The sequence below is a fragment of the Populus nigra genome, chromosome 14 (genome assembly GCF_951802175.1).
Source record: "Populus nigra chromosome 14, ddPopNigr1.1, whole genome shotgun sequence".
Taxonomy (NCBI): domain Eukaryota; kingdom Viridiplantae; phylum Streptophyta; class Magnoliopsida; order Malpighiales; family Salicaceae; genus Populus; species Populus nigra.
The window spans coordinates 7,841,213-7,859,754 of record NC_084865.1 but is presented as its reverse complement, the minus strand read 5'-3'; the positions used below and the strand labels follow the sequence as shown (position 1 = coordinate 7,859,754).

Sequence of the window (18,542 nt, the reverse complement as noted above, 5' to 3'; positions counted from 1 at the left end):
TATGTCTCAACCTCTTTCAATTTAGTCCTTGACTTTTTAATTTTCAATTTTTGGTCAATTTCACCGTTTTCTTTCAATTTCTTCTTAATTTCACCCTTTTGCATTGAAAATGCCCCCTCAATTATGATGTCTTTTCAATTTAGTCCTTGGCTTTCTAATTTTTAATTTTTAGCCAATTTCAACCACTTTCTCAATTTTTCTTTACAATTGCACCCCGAATTGCATATTTTTCTATTATTTTTGTAATTTGATTTTTTTTCTTTTTCTTTCCTTTTCAATTGCATATTTTTTATAACATTTTTTAAGAAGTTTTGATTGAGAATTTTGTTTTTATAAAACTTTTTATTTTTTATAGAGATTAAAAATTAGGTTATGACATGAAGTACAATTTTGAATTGATGGCTTATGATAAATAATTTTTTTGGTTGGAAGGAGTTTGCAAGATTCAAATAATAGAGGGTCTATGAGGTATGTGAAACTATTGCCTGAATTCAAAATTGAAGATGGAATGGGCATGGTTTCATAATATCATGCTACTTCTTGTTGCTTGCTATCGAACTTTATAGGTTGCATTAATCGACATCCCCTCGGTATTTGTGTGTGCTTGCGCATGCTTGCAACTAAGTAGTAAGGTGAAGGAGCGGCGAAAAGATTAGTTTCACGCCAATAGTAATCTTTTGAGTGACAACCATGTGTATAGGTCTCCTAGCCTCTTGCAATATGATTGATTTTTTTGTTGAAGAGAATCTTGTGATGGTGTTTTGTAGTGCAAATACACTAAGTTTTGAATAGTGAGGTATTTATGTGATTAATTAATTAATTAATTAATATTTATAAGTGAATTATCAAAGTGAACATATATTATGCAACAATTTTCACCACAGCGACAAAAACAAATTTATGAGTTATTTCAAAACATATTTTCAATTAAGGGACTTTAATAAATATGAGGTTTAACAAACAAGTTTGGGATTTTAGTAAAAGCTTTTTTTAAAAAAGGAATTTTATTTTTTGTATAAGTTTCCTAAGTAAATATTTGTGTTATTTCAATTGTAAATACAATAAAAAATAGCTTCATTTTTTACTTTGATCCTTATATATTTTTTTAAAAAATCATTAACTTGGCAACAAACAACAGTAATAAAAAATAATTAAGGGTAAAATGAAATAATAATATGATAGAAAAAGAGTTTAGAAAAGCCTTATAAATGGTAGAACTAGAGAGATATTGCTTAAACAATTGTACAACAATATGTTGGAGCACCAAAATGCAGCGAATAGATCATCAAACCGATTGCTCGATCAATAAGAATTAAATGGTTATTTGATGGATGAGGTTGTATTGGGTAGGAGATGAGATGGAAGAACTTTATTATTTAGATAATAAAGCTAAATCTTTTATAAGTGTATTTAAAAAAACTACAAAGAAGAATAAGGAAGTGTTGTTTTTCCCTAAAAAATTACCTCATGTTCTAATAATATGCATTAGCTATCCAGGAAGACATGCAGTATTGATCATATACTAAAAGAACTGGTAATTAATTAATTAATTGTATTCTGCTTGCTCTAGCCATTTTCTTTTTGGCTGCTGCTCCTTCTTTAATATATTGGCTTTCATATAAAAAATAAAATCAATATTTTATATATATATATATATATATATATATATATATATATATATATATATATATATATATTTCTAACAAAAAGAAGGGAATCATCTCCTTTTCCTTTTCTCTACCTTTATCGTCAGGTCATAAAGCCGAATGCATTGTGGGAATTGGTCCGTTAGACTTTTCGTTGCCATTTGAACCTGTCCCATGAAATATATATATATTCGATCAAGATCGACAGCGAGCTGGTCGGAGGAGTCAATAGTAGAATGAAAGGTAAAGGAGGTATGGGCCAATCCAAAACCCTTTAAAATATTACAGGCAACTGAAAGCACACGTAAAGACGAAAAAGGGTAATTTTAAAGAGAAAGGGAGTGGCAGTATAAACGCGATGGTTATATTAACGTGGAGCTAGCTAGGAGGCAAGTCTCATCAAAAGATTAAGATGGGGACCCTAAAAAGAAGTTCCCATTAAAATATTTTCCCCTTCTCGTGGGCCAAAGTAGCCCCTCCTTCACGTTACGAGACCACCACCAAGGAGTGTTTTTGGTCCCTTACAGAGAGAGTTGGTGGTGGGGGCATGTATTTGCTAAAGCCCTGTGAAAGATGATCCTAGGCCGAAGAAACCAAGACGACGCATATGTTGGCCACTACACCCTTTTCATGCATCTAATGACTAAACAACTTTTTATGAGATTCCCAAACATAGCCCAGCCCAGTTGCCGTCCTCAGATTCCTAGGACCCTAATTTGATAACGACCTTTCTATAGTTTAGGCAGTGCATGCTTGCTTGATATTTAATTTAAAACCCTTGATCTGAGCTGATATCACTTTATATATTACACCACATACCAAACCCATTTCAATTTTGGACTTATACATAAAAATTCATCGAGAAAAATAAAAGGTGTATATATATATTAGGGCAAGCCAACCATCTAAATTAAGCATATACCAATGGTGGTTAGGAGTACCTGCCTTTTGTCTTAATTGCACACTAAGGCTGGAGACTAAGCAAAGTTGGACCCTGCCCACCTCTCCCTTTGGGGGAAAAAAAAATATTCTTAATTAAAAAGAATTATTCTCAGAATTGTACTCTCCTCTCACGTGATAGTAGAATCTATTTCATAATTACAAGTTTCATATTCCTGTGGGAGGAACTGAGTCTCTGTAAATGTAATGTTTTATTTGAAAAATATAATTTTAATAATTTTAATGTACTAGTATTAAAAAAAATTAAAAAAAAATTCTAATGTATTTTTAAATTAAAAACACCTCACAATATCATAATAACAAGAATATAATTCTCCAATAACTTCCCTAAATTAAATCATTTATTTACCCCAAAGATAAATCATGCTCAACTAATTTGTTTACATCATTGAATTAAAAACGTTTCTATGATATGATGATTAAGAAAGCTATTTTTCATAAAAATAAGAAATAACCGCAAATGATATTTAAACAAAGATCAATGAAAATTGATTAACTTCATTTACTATTCCAATCCTTAATCCATGCACGAGCCCAAATAAACACATCAAACGTGCCAATCACTCAAACTAACTTTGAAAAAAAAAAATACAAGGAGAAAAGCAAAAACAAAAGAAAAAGAAAAGAAAAGAAAAGTGAAAAGTGAAAAGTGAAAACCATCACCAATCAATCAGGGCCTCCATGCACTAGCCCACACCACCGGCTGTTCCTTCCAGCACAAGAATATTCCGGCATCCCCGCACTGTGTCATTGACCAACCCTCCTTATACCTCCTCAATAAGGCGCGTACATCATCACAAACCTCATCACTGAAAATTATCGGACTAAAACCACATGAATGGAGGCGTCCAGACCAGCGCGTGGCTGTTTCCCGCCTTTCGATCGAATCAGATGGAGGACATGCCACTAAGTCAACGATAGCGCGGCCTGCTGCTCTTTCAAGCATCAACTGTTCGTTACTGGTTCTTGGAAAGCTCTCATCCAATGATTCAAAGTAAACCCTAAACCATCTTAAACATTCTTGAAAACCCTTGACAAAATCCAGACCATCAAGATCAGCTTCTTCTTCAACAACAGTAATGATTCTTGGTTGCAATGTTCTAAAACTAGATATAACATAATCTCGGCGACGAGAAGCTGGAGTGATTGAGTGTAAAGCACCAACACAGTTGATAGCAAGAGCCTCATCATCTTTAACATCCAATTCAGCTAAGTTTAGGTCACATAAATCACCAGCATGGTGGATAACATTAAACTTAAATGGGACTCCCATAAGCCTGGCAAATTTTTCCATTCTGTTACCAATTTCTTTCATTACCTTATGAACTGAAGCTAAACCTCCTGTACTAGTTAAACCAATATTATTACCACTACTTTTGCTAGCCACTACGGTGGTTAACTTCAAGTGTGGTGTCTCATCAGTGCGAGTTGCTAGGGCTTCGAGCAAAGTAGGCCATTGGGTACAATATGTGTTACTAATATCAATAATATGCAATTTGCTTTCACCTTCAAATGCTTCCATAATTGCGCCATTACAAGATACGTGACCAAAAGTAGTCCAAGGACTCACCTCTTGAAACTTTAATACCATTTTCCTTGTGGACTCAAAAGAGCAAGTTTTCTCTGATGCTGAAGCTAAAGTACGGTAACATCTGTCGCCGGAGTCGTTCATGCGGCTAAACAAAGCTTGGAGAAAATAAGAAGCAAGTTTTTGCTCTGTGTCACCATAAGGTGAACCAAGCTCATTAAGCATCCACATCAATTGCTGGAGACGAGTGCTGTTTTTATCCGCGATGGCATGTGCAGATTCAAGGAGGATATCGGTGACCCACTTGCCGGAAAATTCAAAGTTTAGGTCATGAGAAGGGGAGAAAGAGAAGTCAGCGGAATCAAGGACATGGTGAGTAGAAGGGGTGCTAGTGTTGGTGGTAGTAGTGGTAGGAGTGGTGGTAGTGGTTTGGTGTTGATGTTGTTGTTGTTGGTGGTGGTGGTGATAAGGAGGATAGTAGTGCTTAGAAGAAGATGAAGAGAAGTCTTCCTCATCCATGAAAAAGTTGAAGCATTCTTCGTCTTCTTGTTGATAGTGATGATGGTGGTGGTTGTTGTTTTGTCTTGATGATCTAGAGCTACTAGAGGTTCTGCTAGTAGAGTTGAAAGATTGTTCAGATTGTTGTTGGAGACTAACTAGCCTAAACAAGGTATCCATTTAACCAAAATCCAGAGACCCACATCAATAGAATTCGGATGGAGTTTGTTGGGGATGGCTTGGAGTGAAGGTAAGGGGATGGGTGTTAGTGTTTTTAACTGTGGGAATATCGGGGTAGAGAATGATAAAAGAGAGGATCTTGAAGTTGGATATTTATATATATACATATATGTACATACATACATGTTTAAATGTGCTTTTCTTTTTCTGTAGTCGATGTGAATCAAATTGGGTGGGGTTTGGGATATTCTTTTATCTAGCTAGCTAGCCCAGTCTTGTTCCTTTTCTTTTTTAATCAACTCATGAGAGATATGACTAACACAGGTTTTCTCTGTAAGAACTTGGGAAGTTGGCATGAAAGAGCTACTGGTGTTGAGAAATAGAAATGGTATCTGACAAAAAGATTAAAAAAGAGAAAGATAGCAAGGTCTAGCTAGATCACCAAATGGGTTAGTGGATTAGCTTTTCATTGTCTATGAGAAAGATTGAAAGAGAGAAGAGAATATTGTTAAAGGTTTTAGTGGGGGCAGGCGTGCCAAATGGATTTGGGGAAGATAAATGAGTAAAGCTGCCGGCGTGCATCATCATTATCAAACCCACTATCATCCCTCCAACCCATCCTATTCACATTCCTTGCCTCCTAATCCCTCTTCAATCTCTGCCAAAATTCCACCCCACTTTTTCCTTTTCTACACTGTGTAACATAAATCAACTTCCATTTAATTATAACTAATGCTCTTTTGTAATATAAAAATCTAGGGCGTGCTCTTTGATCACTTTTTCCCCACTTCCACATGATAGTTTAGTTTATATATATATATATATATATATATATATATATATATATATATAGCAAATCCATTCATTCCATACACCATATATGCACCAAACTAGCTAGGCCATTTCTCAAGATGGCCCAACCATATATAGCTAGGCTCTCCTCCCATGTCACAACCTCAAATCTTACTCCCGCTTGTGACTTGCTCTTTTTTTAGTCAAAATTCATAGCCAAGCCGGTTCATTATGATTGCACCACAACCACGTACTACTTGGCCTTTTATTGTCTTGACCTTGTTGTCCTCAAGCTGAACCTTAATTCTCTCTAGAAACTATATCTATTTTTGGTTGGCCTACATATAGCTAGGCACAAACATTTATTTCTTTCTGTGTCAGCTTGCTAAACCTCAACGCAGATCAAATATTTGGATTTTAATGTATGTCACGGTTGCTCTACTCTTTGCTTTTATAGTCAGCAACATTATGCTCTATTGCTATTCTACATTTTCATACGCAAGAGGTGAGAGTGTGTGTCTATATATATATATATATATGAGTTTCTTTTGTCTGTTGAAATTTTCCTTGTTCCTAATCACTGCTCGTCCTTGGTTTTCTCCATGCAATCATTAGGAAAACTATCACGTCTGGATTCTGTCTCGTGTAGATCATTCGGTTTAAATAAAATTGGAAATCATTATTGTTGACTGCAAGTGTGTGTGTGTGTGTGTGTGTGTGTGTGTGTGTGACCCGGTCTTGTTAATTGAATAAAGGTGATCTCACTAATTTTGTTTCAAATTTATTGCTGCTTACTTCGTGCTCCCATAAGTACATCTATTAAAAAATAGAACAAGCATAAATCTATTTCAAAAAAACTATTTTTTTTTGTTAGTAGAAGATAAAAAGGTAGGTAATTTATTTTATATTTTTTCTATAATAGCATTACACCTATATCATATATATTTTTTAATTATTATAACATTCATAATTGAAATAAAAACTTATAATATTTTTAAAAGTAGAAAATACTAACTTTTTTCATCAGAATTGAGACAAAGGACCCTTTAAATAAAAAATAAATTGAAAGCCATGTTCACTATAATAGTGTAATTATTTTTTCCCCTTCCAACAAAAAAATCAATTAACTTGCTATTTGAAGTAAAACGGTTTTTTTTTTCTTATGGGATAATTCAGTCTTTTAACCTTTTAAATGCATATTTTAAAAAATTTATCACCCTTAAAATTTTTTTTCTAAAAATATTAATCAAGGATAATTTGATCTTTTTTACATTTTAAAAGTATAATATAAAAACTAAATTACCTTTAAAAGAAAAAAATTTCAAACTATCATTCAAGTGCTTTTTGGTCATTTTATAATAGTTTTTTAGTAATTATCAAATTGACTTGGAAGCGATTTGGTATTTTGATAAATTTAGATATTAGTTAAAAATAAAAAGTGGTTGGTGTGAGTGTTAGACATACCCCTACTTTTTAGGCAATGTTTAAGGCCTTATCTACCCTTCAAACACCGGTTTTCATGGCAAAGATGGAAGTGTCTCCCCATCCTCTATTCAGTAGTCTCACGTGCAATAATTTGCTCCAATAGATTTATTTCTTCTTCTCCCTCCTTTTCTCTTTGTCAAAATATAAAGGTTTCATTTTATTTGTTTTTTTATATCTAATTTGATCATTCTTTTGATTGCTATTTATTTTGTTTTTTTATTGATTTATTTTCTTTAATTTTTCCTCATCAATTGGTTTCATTTAATTTTATATCGAATTTGATCCTTATTTTTTTTACTATTATTTATTTGTTTTTATCATTTTTCTTATTGAATGTTGTTTTTATTTTCATCCCTCAATATTTGATTTCAAATTATTCTTATATCAAATTTAGTTCTCATTCTTTTAATTCTTTTTTTTTTGTTTTGAATTCTTTTTTTATTGCTTCTTTTTTTCTAATTTTATTCCTTAACATTTTGTTAATTTAGAATTTTACGTCATTATTTTTTAAGGTTTGCTTTCTATTGAGTTAGTCATAAGCTCATGACCAGCGTTCCAGACTTTGAAGGTTAACATGAGTTAATTTTTTTAGGTTATTTTTTTCAATTTTATTCTTCAATGATTTATTAAGTCTTTGTGTTTTTTTCTTCATTTTCTCTATGCTTATGGTCGTAGAGTTAGTGGATTAACTCGAGTTGATTTATTTTTTATTTTTTAATATTAAATTATTTAATAATTTAACTTGATGGTCTGAAAATAATTTATTACTGTCTAGTTATTTGCAGTCCTAGCGTTTGCTTGTCTAGTTATTTGCTAATTGCGAGTTAATCAAATATTCACATAAGATGGGTCCAGTAATGCCGGGGCATTGACAGAAAAAAAAATCAGTAGACCTAGTCCACGCGTCTCGGTGATGACTTTTAGCCTGATGTGGCATGACGCCATTGCCAATTAGGTCATTAGTCACAAAACCATATCAGATCAATTCTATCATTTCACATACCTTTCTTAGCAACGACCACTGCTAACTAATAACAGCGTGCTTGTGCACAGTTTATCTAATTTTTTACTGTGATTTTTTTTTTGTGATATTGTTAAACGTTAAAATTGAAGGTAAATGCTAAAAAATAATTAGATTTAGATTACTTTTCTTACTCTTATAGTGTTATATTCTGATGGTTATTGGAATTGTTTTTGATAATTTTAGCAATAATATTATTAGAAATTGCATCTAATGGATTCATGGATTTGTAATGTCACTACCAGAAATTCGTTAAATAGCAACGGATTTACCGACGGAATATTTCTGTCGATAATTTGAGGTCGAAATTACCGACGGACAATATTCCGTCCGTAATTCAGTCGGTAACTACCGACGGACACTTTCCGTCGGTAGTTATCGACTGAATTACGGACGGAAAAGTTTCCATCGTAAAAAAAAGGGTCGCTGACGTGGAGGCTTTGGCGGGTTATTTTTTTAGACGGAATCACCGACGGATTCAAAAAGACAGCCCGTACAACGACCACCGTTTATATTACCGACAAAATCACCAACGGATTTGAAATGGCAGATTCGTGCGGTGACGTGTCGATTGTTCCGTCAGAATCATCGATGGTTTCATCGACGGACACTCTGTCGATGAAACCGTCGATAAAAGTTAATATATGTCCACTCCACCGACCCTCTCCTCCCCTATTTCTCCTTCTTCTTCCTAATCCCAACTATCCCCATCTGCAAACAACCAACCCCCCTCCCCCCCAAACAAAAATCTCCCTCATATTAGCACAACAAGTTATATTTTTTGAAGTTTTGTGGTCACAGCATCCGTGTTCTGATTTACCGAAGGATTTTATCAATTTTTGTAAGTAATTATTTCTTTTTAAATTTTAACATTTAATTAAATGTCAATTTTATCGTTTTTTTAGTATATGTATTTTGTTAGTAAATGTACATGTTTTATTGTTATTTCTCAAACAAACTTGTAGTATATGAATGTATAATTCTATACTTGTTATGGTGTGTTTTAGATTTTGTAAGATTGTATTTGTTTGTAAATTGTTAAAACTTTATGGAACTACCGAAGTACATGTGCTGTTTTGAAATAATTAATAGCTTCCTTAATGGGTCCGTTTAAAGTTTTGTCAATGGTATTGCGGAGTGGTAATTAATTTCTGTAAATTTATATATTTTAATTTGTATGGACGTTGATAAATGATAATGGATAATTAATATTTATGAGAAGTTGTGATTGGTTTGTTGGATAATCTCGAGGTAAAGTAATATTTTTGCAAGTTTATTTACCTAACTTAGTTAATTAATACATTATGTCATCATAATTTTATAGAGGTTCGATATAAATCATGGATGATCGTTCATGGATGTATCGAGATTCACCCCAAGGATTGCGGAGGATGGATTATTGTAACGGGGTTCAGGGTTTTATTAATTTCGCAACATCTATTCTTAGAAATTTTATTGGAGGCGGTATTAGGTGTCCATGCAGGAAGTGTCAAAATAAAAAGTATCTGCATCCAGATGTTGTAATGATGCATCTTCTACACAAAGGGTTTATGGAGAATTACCAGTGTTGGTATGCACATGGAGAAGTATTTGTTAGTGAGAGTGAGAGGAGAATGGAAGAAACAGTGGTTGGGTCTACTTCTAGTGCTAGCAACGTGCATGAAGCGGCAAATGACAACACTAATCCTTACAGAAATATGGTTATGGATGCAGTGAGAATGAATCAAGGTAATGTCAGTCAATGTCCAATCATAGAAGAAGAACCTAATGTAGATGCATTTAGGTTTTTTGATTTGTTGAAAGATTCTGACGAACTATTATGGGATGGCTGCACGAACCACAGTAAATTATCGACCGTAGCATAGGTGTTCACCATCAAGTCAGATCACGGGTTGAGTGAGGCCGGGTATGACAAGATTATTGAATGGGCAAGAAGCATTTTACCTAAAGGGAACAGGCTGAAAGAGAACTTCTATGCTGCGAAGTCCATGATGAAACCCCTCGGTTTAGAATACCAGAAAATTGACATGTGCCCTAACTTCTGCATGTTATACTACCTTGAAAATGCTGAGATGACCGAGTGCATGACATGCGGGCATTCCCGTTACAAACCTAGAACTTGCAGGGGAAAGACTCTAGTGGCATATAAAAAATTTAGATACTTCCCGATCACACCTAGACTGCAGAGGTTATTCATGTCACCAAGGACTACTGAGCACATGACATGGCACCAAGCACACCATGCGGTTGATGGAGTGATGGTTCATCTTCTGAAGGTGAAGTGTGGAAACTCTTTAACAGTGTTCATCCTCACTTTTCAGCTGAATCAAGGAATGTGCGTCTTGGGTTGTGTACAGACGGATTCAACCAATTTGGGTCATTTGCTGCTCCTTATTCTTGTTGGCCGGTCATACTCACAGTTTATAACTTGTCACCGGGAATGTGTATGAGGCCGGAGTTCATGTTTTTATCTATTGTCATACTCGGTCCAAGCAGCCCGGGGCGGAATATAGATGTTTGTCTTCGACCGTTGATTGATGAGTTGGCGCAGTTGTGGTCCTCCGGAGCTCTGACTTATGATATATTGAGGAAACAAAATTTCCTTATGAGGGCGGCTTTGATGTGGACTACCAATGATTTTCCAGCTTATGGAATGCTTTCTGGTTGGAGCACGCATGGAAAACAACAAGGCATTCCCGCTAGCAAATGGAGGTAAATCTTTTTTTTTTTACTGTCACTGTAACATCCCCCATTTCTGGGATAAAACCACAATCTCATGTCAATAGAAAAAAAGAGTAGTTAAATTTTTTTATATATATACATATTCACGGTCTTTGTGTTAACATCTACCAGAAATTTCGACGGAGTCCCCCCTATACTGGAAGGTCCCAATTTACCGACATGTAACCTGTTTACACTTCTAATAGTTCGCATCTCATAACTTAATTCCCGAACCAATCAACCTGGGTTTCAATTCCACAATTATACTCACACCTATCAACCATAATATTTATGATATGTATGATATAACAAAAATATCATTATGGATGGATAATTTAAATAAATATAAATTCATAGACATGAAATATGGTTATATAAACTACAACGTTAAATTCATCCAATCAAGTTTAAACATTTATTATACAAATTAAGTTATACAACCATTTTCATGTTTACAAAATACAAGGGTATACTCCCTAGAACCTAGACTTCAAAAAGGGAACATAAGCTAGGATCTACTCCTGTCGTGCATTCGATGATCCTGAAACAAAATACATATTATTGCAAGGTGAATATTTCCATAAATATAACAATATGAATATCTAATAATTTCAACAGTGCAACATACATTCATATTTCATTTACTTCTCCCTTCTAGTTTTTTTTTTTTAAAAAAATCTCTTCCTTATTCAACTATTGATAATCGTTCCCTCTGCCACTATCAACCTTCATTCCAGACATCAACGTGGTTACTTTTGCTTATCACATTCCTGATACCAATTTCACTGGTATCGTCATCACCACCCCATAGGAGTTGATATAAGGCGATCCCTTTACCCGGAATCCTAACATACACTGAATGTATGCTGGCCATTCCATGGTGATCCCCTTACCCGGGATCCTAACATACACTGAATGTATGTTAGCCAATACGTGGAGATCCCCTTACCCGGGATCCTAACATACACTAAATGTATGTTAGTCCATTCGTGACGATCCCCTTACCCGGGATCCTAACATACACTCAATGTATGCTAGCCAATATAGGGTGATCCCCTTACCCGGGATCCTAACATACACTCAATGTATGCTAGACAATACATGGTGATCCCCTTATCCGGGATCCTAACATACACTTAATGTATGCTAGTTTTATGCTTCAAATCACACTTCTCATATTTTCATTTTTCAGTGATAATTTCATCACTTGGCAATTCACATAACAACTTTTCACTTTGAATACACATACATTCAGTAATTCACATTTCACATCAAAATATATTAAATCATGGAATTTAACTAGGAAGCATAGGTGTGAATCACCTACCTGCAATAGAAGCTCTACTCGTGCTTCCCTTCTGCTGCTGTTGCACCACGTCTGTGGTCCCTCCTGCAAATCACATGTTTATCTCATAAATTTTCCTCACTCAAGGATATGTTTTATAATAACCATATCAACAACCAATAAGTCTTTCTTTCAGTCATTTCTTAGTACTTTATGTTTTTCTCATTTCACTCATTATTACTGTCGTTCTTTGTTCAATCCTAGTTATCATTCCTTTCTTTATATTTGGACTTTCAATATCCAACTGTTACTGCTTCGTCTTTGAACTGTTACTGTCTGAACTCTCCTCAGATTTTTAACTATATCTGGAGTTATAGAACTCCGATTCAAGCAAAATTTATAGCGTTGGAAAGGTAAGACATGACGCTACAAGTTCTATGTTTTGGGAAGAACCCAGTTCTACCTCTAAGGTAGTCAAAATCGCTCATTAACAAATGCTTGGATTGTTACTGTCCAACTGTTACTGTCCATTTTTGAACTGTTACTGTCTGACCTCTCCTCAGATTTTTAACTATATCTGGAGTTATAGAACTCCGATTCAAGCAAAATTTATGGCGTTGGAAAGGTAAGACATGAGGCTACAAGGTCTATATTTTGGGAAGAACCCAGTTCTGCATCTAAGGTAGTCAAAATTGCTTATTAACAGACGTTTGGACTGTTACTGTCCATTTTTGAACTGTTACTGTCTGACCTCTCCTCAGATTTTTAACTATATCTAGAGTTATAGAACTCCGATTCAAGTGAAATTTATGGCGTTGGAAAGGTAAGATAGGAGGCTACAAGTTCTATGTTTTGGGAAGAACCCAGTTCTACATCTAAGGTAGTCAAAATTGCTCATTAACAAACGCTTGGACTGTTACTGTCCAACTGTTACTGTCCATTTTTGAACTGTTATTGTCTGACGTCTCCTCAGATTTTTAACTATATCTCGAGTTATAGAACTTCGATTCAAGTGAAATTTATTGCGTTGGAAAGGTAAGATAGGAGGCTACAAGTTCTATGTTTTGGGAAGAACCCAGTTCTACCTCTGAGGTAGTCAAAATCGCTCATTAACAAACGCTTGGACTGTTACTGTCCAACTGTTACTGTCCATTTTTGAACTGTTACTGTCTGACCTCTCCTCAGATTTTTAACTATATCTGGAGTTATAGAACTTCGATTCAAGTGAAATTTATGGCGTTGGAAAGGTAAGATATGAGGCTACAAGTTCTATGTTTTGGGAAGAACCCACTTCTGCCTCCAAGGTAATCAAAATCGCTCATTAACAAACACTTGGACTGTTACTGTCCATTTTTGAACTGTTACTGTCTGATCTCTCCTCAGATTTTTAACTATATCTAGAGTTATAGAACTCCGATTTAAGCAAATTTTATGGCGTTGGAAAGGTAAGACATGAGGCTACAAGTTCTATGTTTTGGGAAGAACCCAGTTCTGCCTCTAAGGTAGTCAAAATCACTTATTAACAAACACTTGGACTGTTATTGTCCAACTGTTACTGTCTCATTTTTGAACTGTTACTATCTAGACATTGAACTGTTACTGTCTCATTTTTTTAAACTGTTATTGTCTAGACATTGAACTATTAGTGTCTTGAACTGTTACTGTCAAGATATTGAACTGTTACTGTCTCATTTTTAAACTGTTACTGTCTAGACATTGAACTGTTACTGTCCGACCTCTCTTCAGATTTTTAACTATATCTAGAGTTATAGAACTCCATTGCAAGCAAGATTGGTCTCGTTGGAAAACTAAGACATGGGGCTACAAGTCCCCTGAGGAAGGAGAACCCAGTTCTGCCCCTAAGATAGTCATAATTGCTCATCAAAAATCAGACTTACTGCTCTACAGGGTCTGTCATGACCCAGTCTCGGTTGATAACCCATAACTGGAGTTCTACAGCTCTAAATTGAGCAAGACCAATTTCCTTAGTTAGCTAACATCCAAAACTATAATTTCTATGAAGGACACTGGTTCTCCCTCATCCTCCTATCCAAAATCTTACTGAAAGTCAGGAGACGAGTCTGTCCAGATTCATCACCCCCCTTCCCTTCACACATAAATTTCCCAAACTATATTATCTGGGTAAATTATCATGGTTTCACGTCCCCAAATCACATTCCACACATTAATTAACTTGATTTTTACAACAAATACTTTTCCCCCAAATTTAAGTCTAAGAATCCTAATCTATAATTCACATCAAGGAATCAATTCCTTATCGAATTTAAAATGACTTATAAGATCATGTTTAGAACACCTTACCCGGTACGATTAAGGTTTTGATCTTCAACCAGTTGAAGATTTTCAACTTCCTCCTTTCTTATCTAATGATAGCTAGTCCTCCATCTTCTCTTTTTGTTCAATTTCCTTGTTAATCACTTGCCCACAAGTGTTTATTCCATCTATAATTATACCTTTAATCTTGGATGGGTTCTTGAAATTTTGGTGTTTCTCTCTTGATTTGTAGCAATAGATACCAAAACTCCCTCTCTTCTTTCTTCACGATAGTTGCAGATCTAATTTTGGTAAGAAGAGTAATATTTATGCTCTATAATTATTCTTATTTGCATTTAGACCCCATTTTCTTTAAATGTATTCGTTTTGCCCCCACTTCTTTTTAGTTTATCTTATTTTCTTTAATTTAATCCAACCCTCAACATTTTCAGGTTGATTTATATTGTCTTGAAATATTTCGTCCATAAACTTATATCCAAAAATTTCTAAATTCCCGTTTTTATTTAACCATATGCATGAATTTCTTCACTTATATTTCTCATGTAGTTAGTTTGCAATCTAAGCAACCTTTATTTTTCCCCGGGGTTTACATTCTCCCCTCCTAATATAAATTTTGTTCTCGAAATTTTAGTTACGTACCTATGTTGAAGAATAAATGCGGGAACTTTTGCTTCATTTCAAATTCTTTTTCCCATATTTCTTCTTCTATTCGAGAGTTTCTCCACAAGACTCACACAAGAGAAACTCTCTTATTCCTTAACATCCTCACATCTCGATCCAAGATCTTGACAGGCTTAGCTTCCATGGTTAAATCCCCTTTAATCTTCATAGGAACGTGTGGTAATACCCGTGAGGGGTCTATCTTGGCCTTTCGCAGCAATGAAACATGGAACACATTGTGAATCTTATCCAAATATGCAGGTAACTCTCACGGTAGGCAACTTGTTCGATTCTTTCCTTAATCTTGAAAGGGCCAATATATATCTCGGAGCTAATTTCCCTTTTTCTCCAAATTGAATGATGCCTTTCTAAGGCGCCACCTTCAAAAATACCTTATCCCCCACTTGGAATTCTAAAGGCCTTTTTCGGTTATCTGCATAACCCCCCCCTTTTTTTTCCTGGGCTTCCTTCATCCTTTTTCTGATCACCCTTACCTTGTTAGTTGTCAGTTGTACCATTTCAGGTCCCCAAAGCTTCTTTTTTCCTACTTCCTCCCAACAAATTAGGTACGACATGTCCTCCCATACAATGCTTCATATGAAGCCATACCAATAGTAGCTTGATGACTATTATTATAAGTAAACTCCACCAATGGCAGGAGATCTTCCTAGTTCCCTTAGAACTCCAGCACACAGGGCCCCAGAGGATCTTCAAGAGTTTGAATAGTCCTTCCAGATTGACCATCCGTCTGAGGATGAGATGTTGTGCTTAGATTCAACTTTTTCCCCAATGCTCGTTGTAAATTAGGCCATAATCTCGACGTGAACCTTGGATCCTGCTCCGGCATAATCGACACTGGCACTCATGAAGTCTGATTACTTCATTTACATATAATTTTTGCTAGCTTATCCACCGAATCAGTCATTTTTATAGGAAAAAAAAATAGATTTTGTCAGTCAATCCATAACCACCCATACAACATCATTCCCCTTCTTTCCCCTAGGTAATCTGTCACAGAATCCATATAAATATCCTCCCATTTCCATTCTGGAACCGATAATAACTATAAATCCCTTACAGGTCTCTGGTGTTCTATCTTACTTGTTGACAAATCCTACAGTTCGACACAAATTATGCTATCTCCCTCTTCATATTTGGCCACCAATAGTATTCCTTTAAATCTTTATACATCTTCGTACTTCCCAGATGAGTAGCGAATCAGGATTCATGAGCTTCTCTTCATACTTCATCCTTCAAAGTCTTATGATCAGGTAAATAAATTCGCCTACCCATAGCTATTAGCCCACCGGATAACATTTGGAATGCTTTCTCTATACCCTGGTTTACACTCTCCTTGATATCCTTTACTTTTTCATCTACCTGGTTTACACTCTCCTTGATATCCTTTACTTTTTCATCTACCTGGTTTACACTCTCCTAGATATCCTGTCTCAAAGCATAGATCGGATCTTTAACTGAGTTAATAGTGATCCCTCAGACCCTACATTTAATCGCAAGCCTAATTTCTTCAATTCCACTATACTTCCCTATTCCTAAATCTCCATATCATTCATCACTATTTTTCCCTTCCTAATCAATGCATCGGCTACTACATTAGCCTTACTAGGATGGTAGTCAATCACACAATCGTAATTTTTTATTAACTTTACCCATCTTCTTTGTCACATATTCAACTCCTTTTGTGACATCAAATACTTCAAACTTTTATGGTTTGTAAAGATTTAAACTTGTGACCCAAACAATAATGTCTCCATACTCTTAAGGCAAACCCCACTGCTGCAAGTTCTAGGCCATGAATTGGGTAATTCACCTCATATGACTTTAGTTGTCTTGATGCATAAGAAATCACACGCCCGTGTTGTATCAACACCCATCCTAGACCCCCTTTTGAGGTATCACTATATACCATAAAACCTTCTGTCCCTGATGGAAGGGCCAGCGCAGGAGCAGAAATGAGTCTTTCCTTCAGTTCTCGAAAGCTCGCTTCACGCTCTCCCGACCAAACAAACCTGACTTCTTTGCGGGCCAGCTTAGTCAAAGGTGATGCTATGGTGGAGAACCCCTCAATAAACCTCCTATAATACCTAGCAAGACCCAAGAACTCTGGATTTCTGTCATGTTGGTAGGCCTTTCCCATTTCAACATGGCCTCTACCTTTCTTGGATCCACAATACCTTCTACGGATATTACATGGCAAAAAAAAAAAATTACTTCTTTGAGTTATAACTCACGCTTATCCAACTTTGCATATAATTGATTCTCCCTTACAGTTTGTAGCACAACCCTTAGATGTTGTTCATACTCCAAGTAAGAGCTTGAGTACACCAAGACATTGTCAATAAATACCCCCGCATATTGGTCCAGGTAAGGCCGAAACACCCGATTCATCTAGTCCATAATCATGGCAGAAGCATTAGTTAACCCGAAAGGCATCACTAAAAACTCGTAATGTCCATAACGGGTTCGGAATGCAGTCATTTATCTGTCTTGTTCCTTGATTCTCAACTGGCGATATCCAGATCTTAACTCTATCTTAGAGAACACCTTAACACCCTTCAACTGATCAAACAAATTATCTATTCATGGGAATGGATACTTATTCTTCACCATCATTTATTCAATTGATGAAAATCAATGCACAATCAAAATGTGCCATCCCCCTTTCTTTCTTTTTTTTACAAACAATACCGAAGCTCCCCAGGGCGAGTTACTAGGCCGAATGAAGCCTTTATCTAACCATTTTGAAGCTGGACCTTCAGTTCAGCCAATTCCATAGGTGTCATCCTATAGAATAGTTTCTATGGACACTTTAATTTCTCTAACCGGAGGTAATCTAGGCAACTCCTCTAGGAATACATCTCGAAACTCCTTCACAACGGGAATACTAGCCAAATCTAGACTACCCTTTCCAGGTCCCTTACAAGGGCTAACCAAGTAGAACAACCCTTCATCAATAACTTTCTAGCCACCAAGACTGAGATTACACAACTTGGAATATCTTTTTGTTCCCCTTTAACCACTACTCTTTTATCACATATTCCTTGGATTGTCACTGTCTTGGTGAAACAATCCATTTATGTCTTATGTTTACTTAGCCAAGCCATGCCAAGATTCAAGTAAAAATCATATAACTCAAACGAAAAAAAGATCTACCCTCAATCCTGACCCTTCAATATATAGTTTTACCCCTCTATAAGAACTATCAAATCTCTGGCACCTACATCTGATTTATAACTCATTCTTTTTTTTTTCTTTTCCAGCCAAAGCCCAGCAACCTCAACATCCTCTTTACCATGGTAAGTCATACAATCCATCCCTCTCATACACCTCACCTACTGCACTATGGTGACTACTCCCCTTGATCTAGGAGCTGTACTGGAGGCTCCCACTATATGATCCATAGAAGCAGGATCCTAAAATGGGTTTGACCCGTCTACCGGTGCCACTGAT

The 18,542-nt window shown here is 35.6% G+C and overlaps 1 protein-coding gene across 1 annotated transcript; it reads right to left on the bottom strand.

The window, feature by feature from the left end:
• Positions 1-3,086: 3,086 nt before the first annotated feature.
• On the bottom strand, positions 3,087-5,205 carry LOC133673357 (protein SHORT-ROOT). The gene has a single exon (XM_062094099.1). It carries the CDS (start codon positions 4,810-4,812, stop codon positions 3,277-3,279), a length of 1,536 nt encoding a protein of 511 aa, XP_061950083.1. The 5' UTR covers positions 4,813-5,205; the 3' UTR covers positions 3,087-3,276.
• Between the last annotated feature and the right edge of the window lie 13,337 nt (positions 5,206-18,542).

What these genes read in the sequence shown, in the direction of transcription:
- LOC133673357 (XM_062094099.1), bottom strand. Translation starts at nt 4,812, where the DNA reads ATGGATACCTTGTTTAGGCTAGTTAGTCTCCAACAACAATCTGAACAA.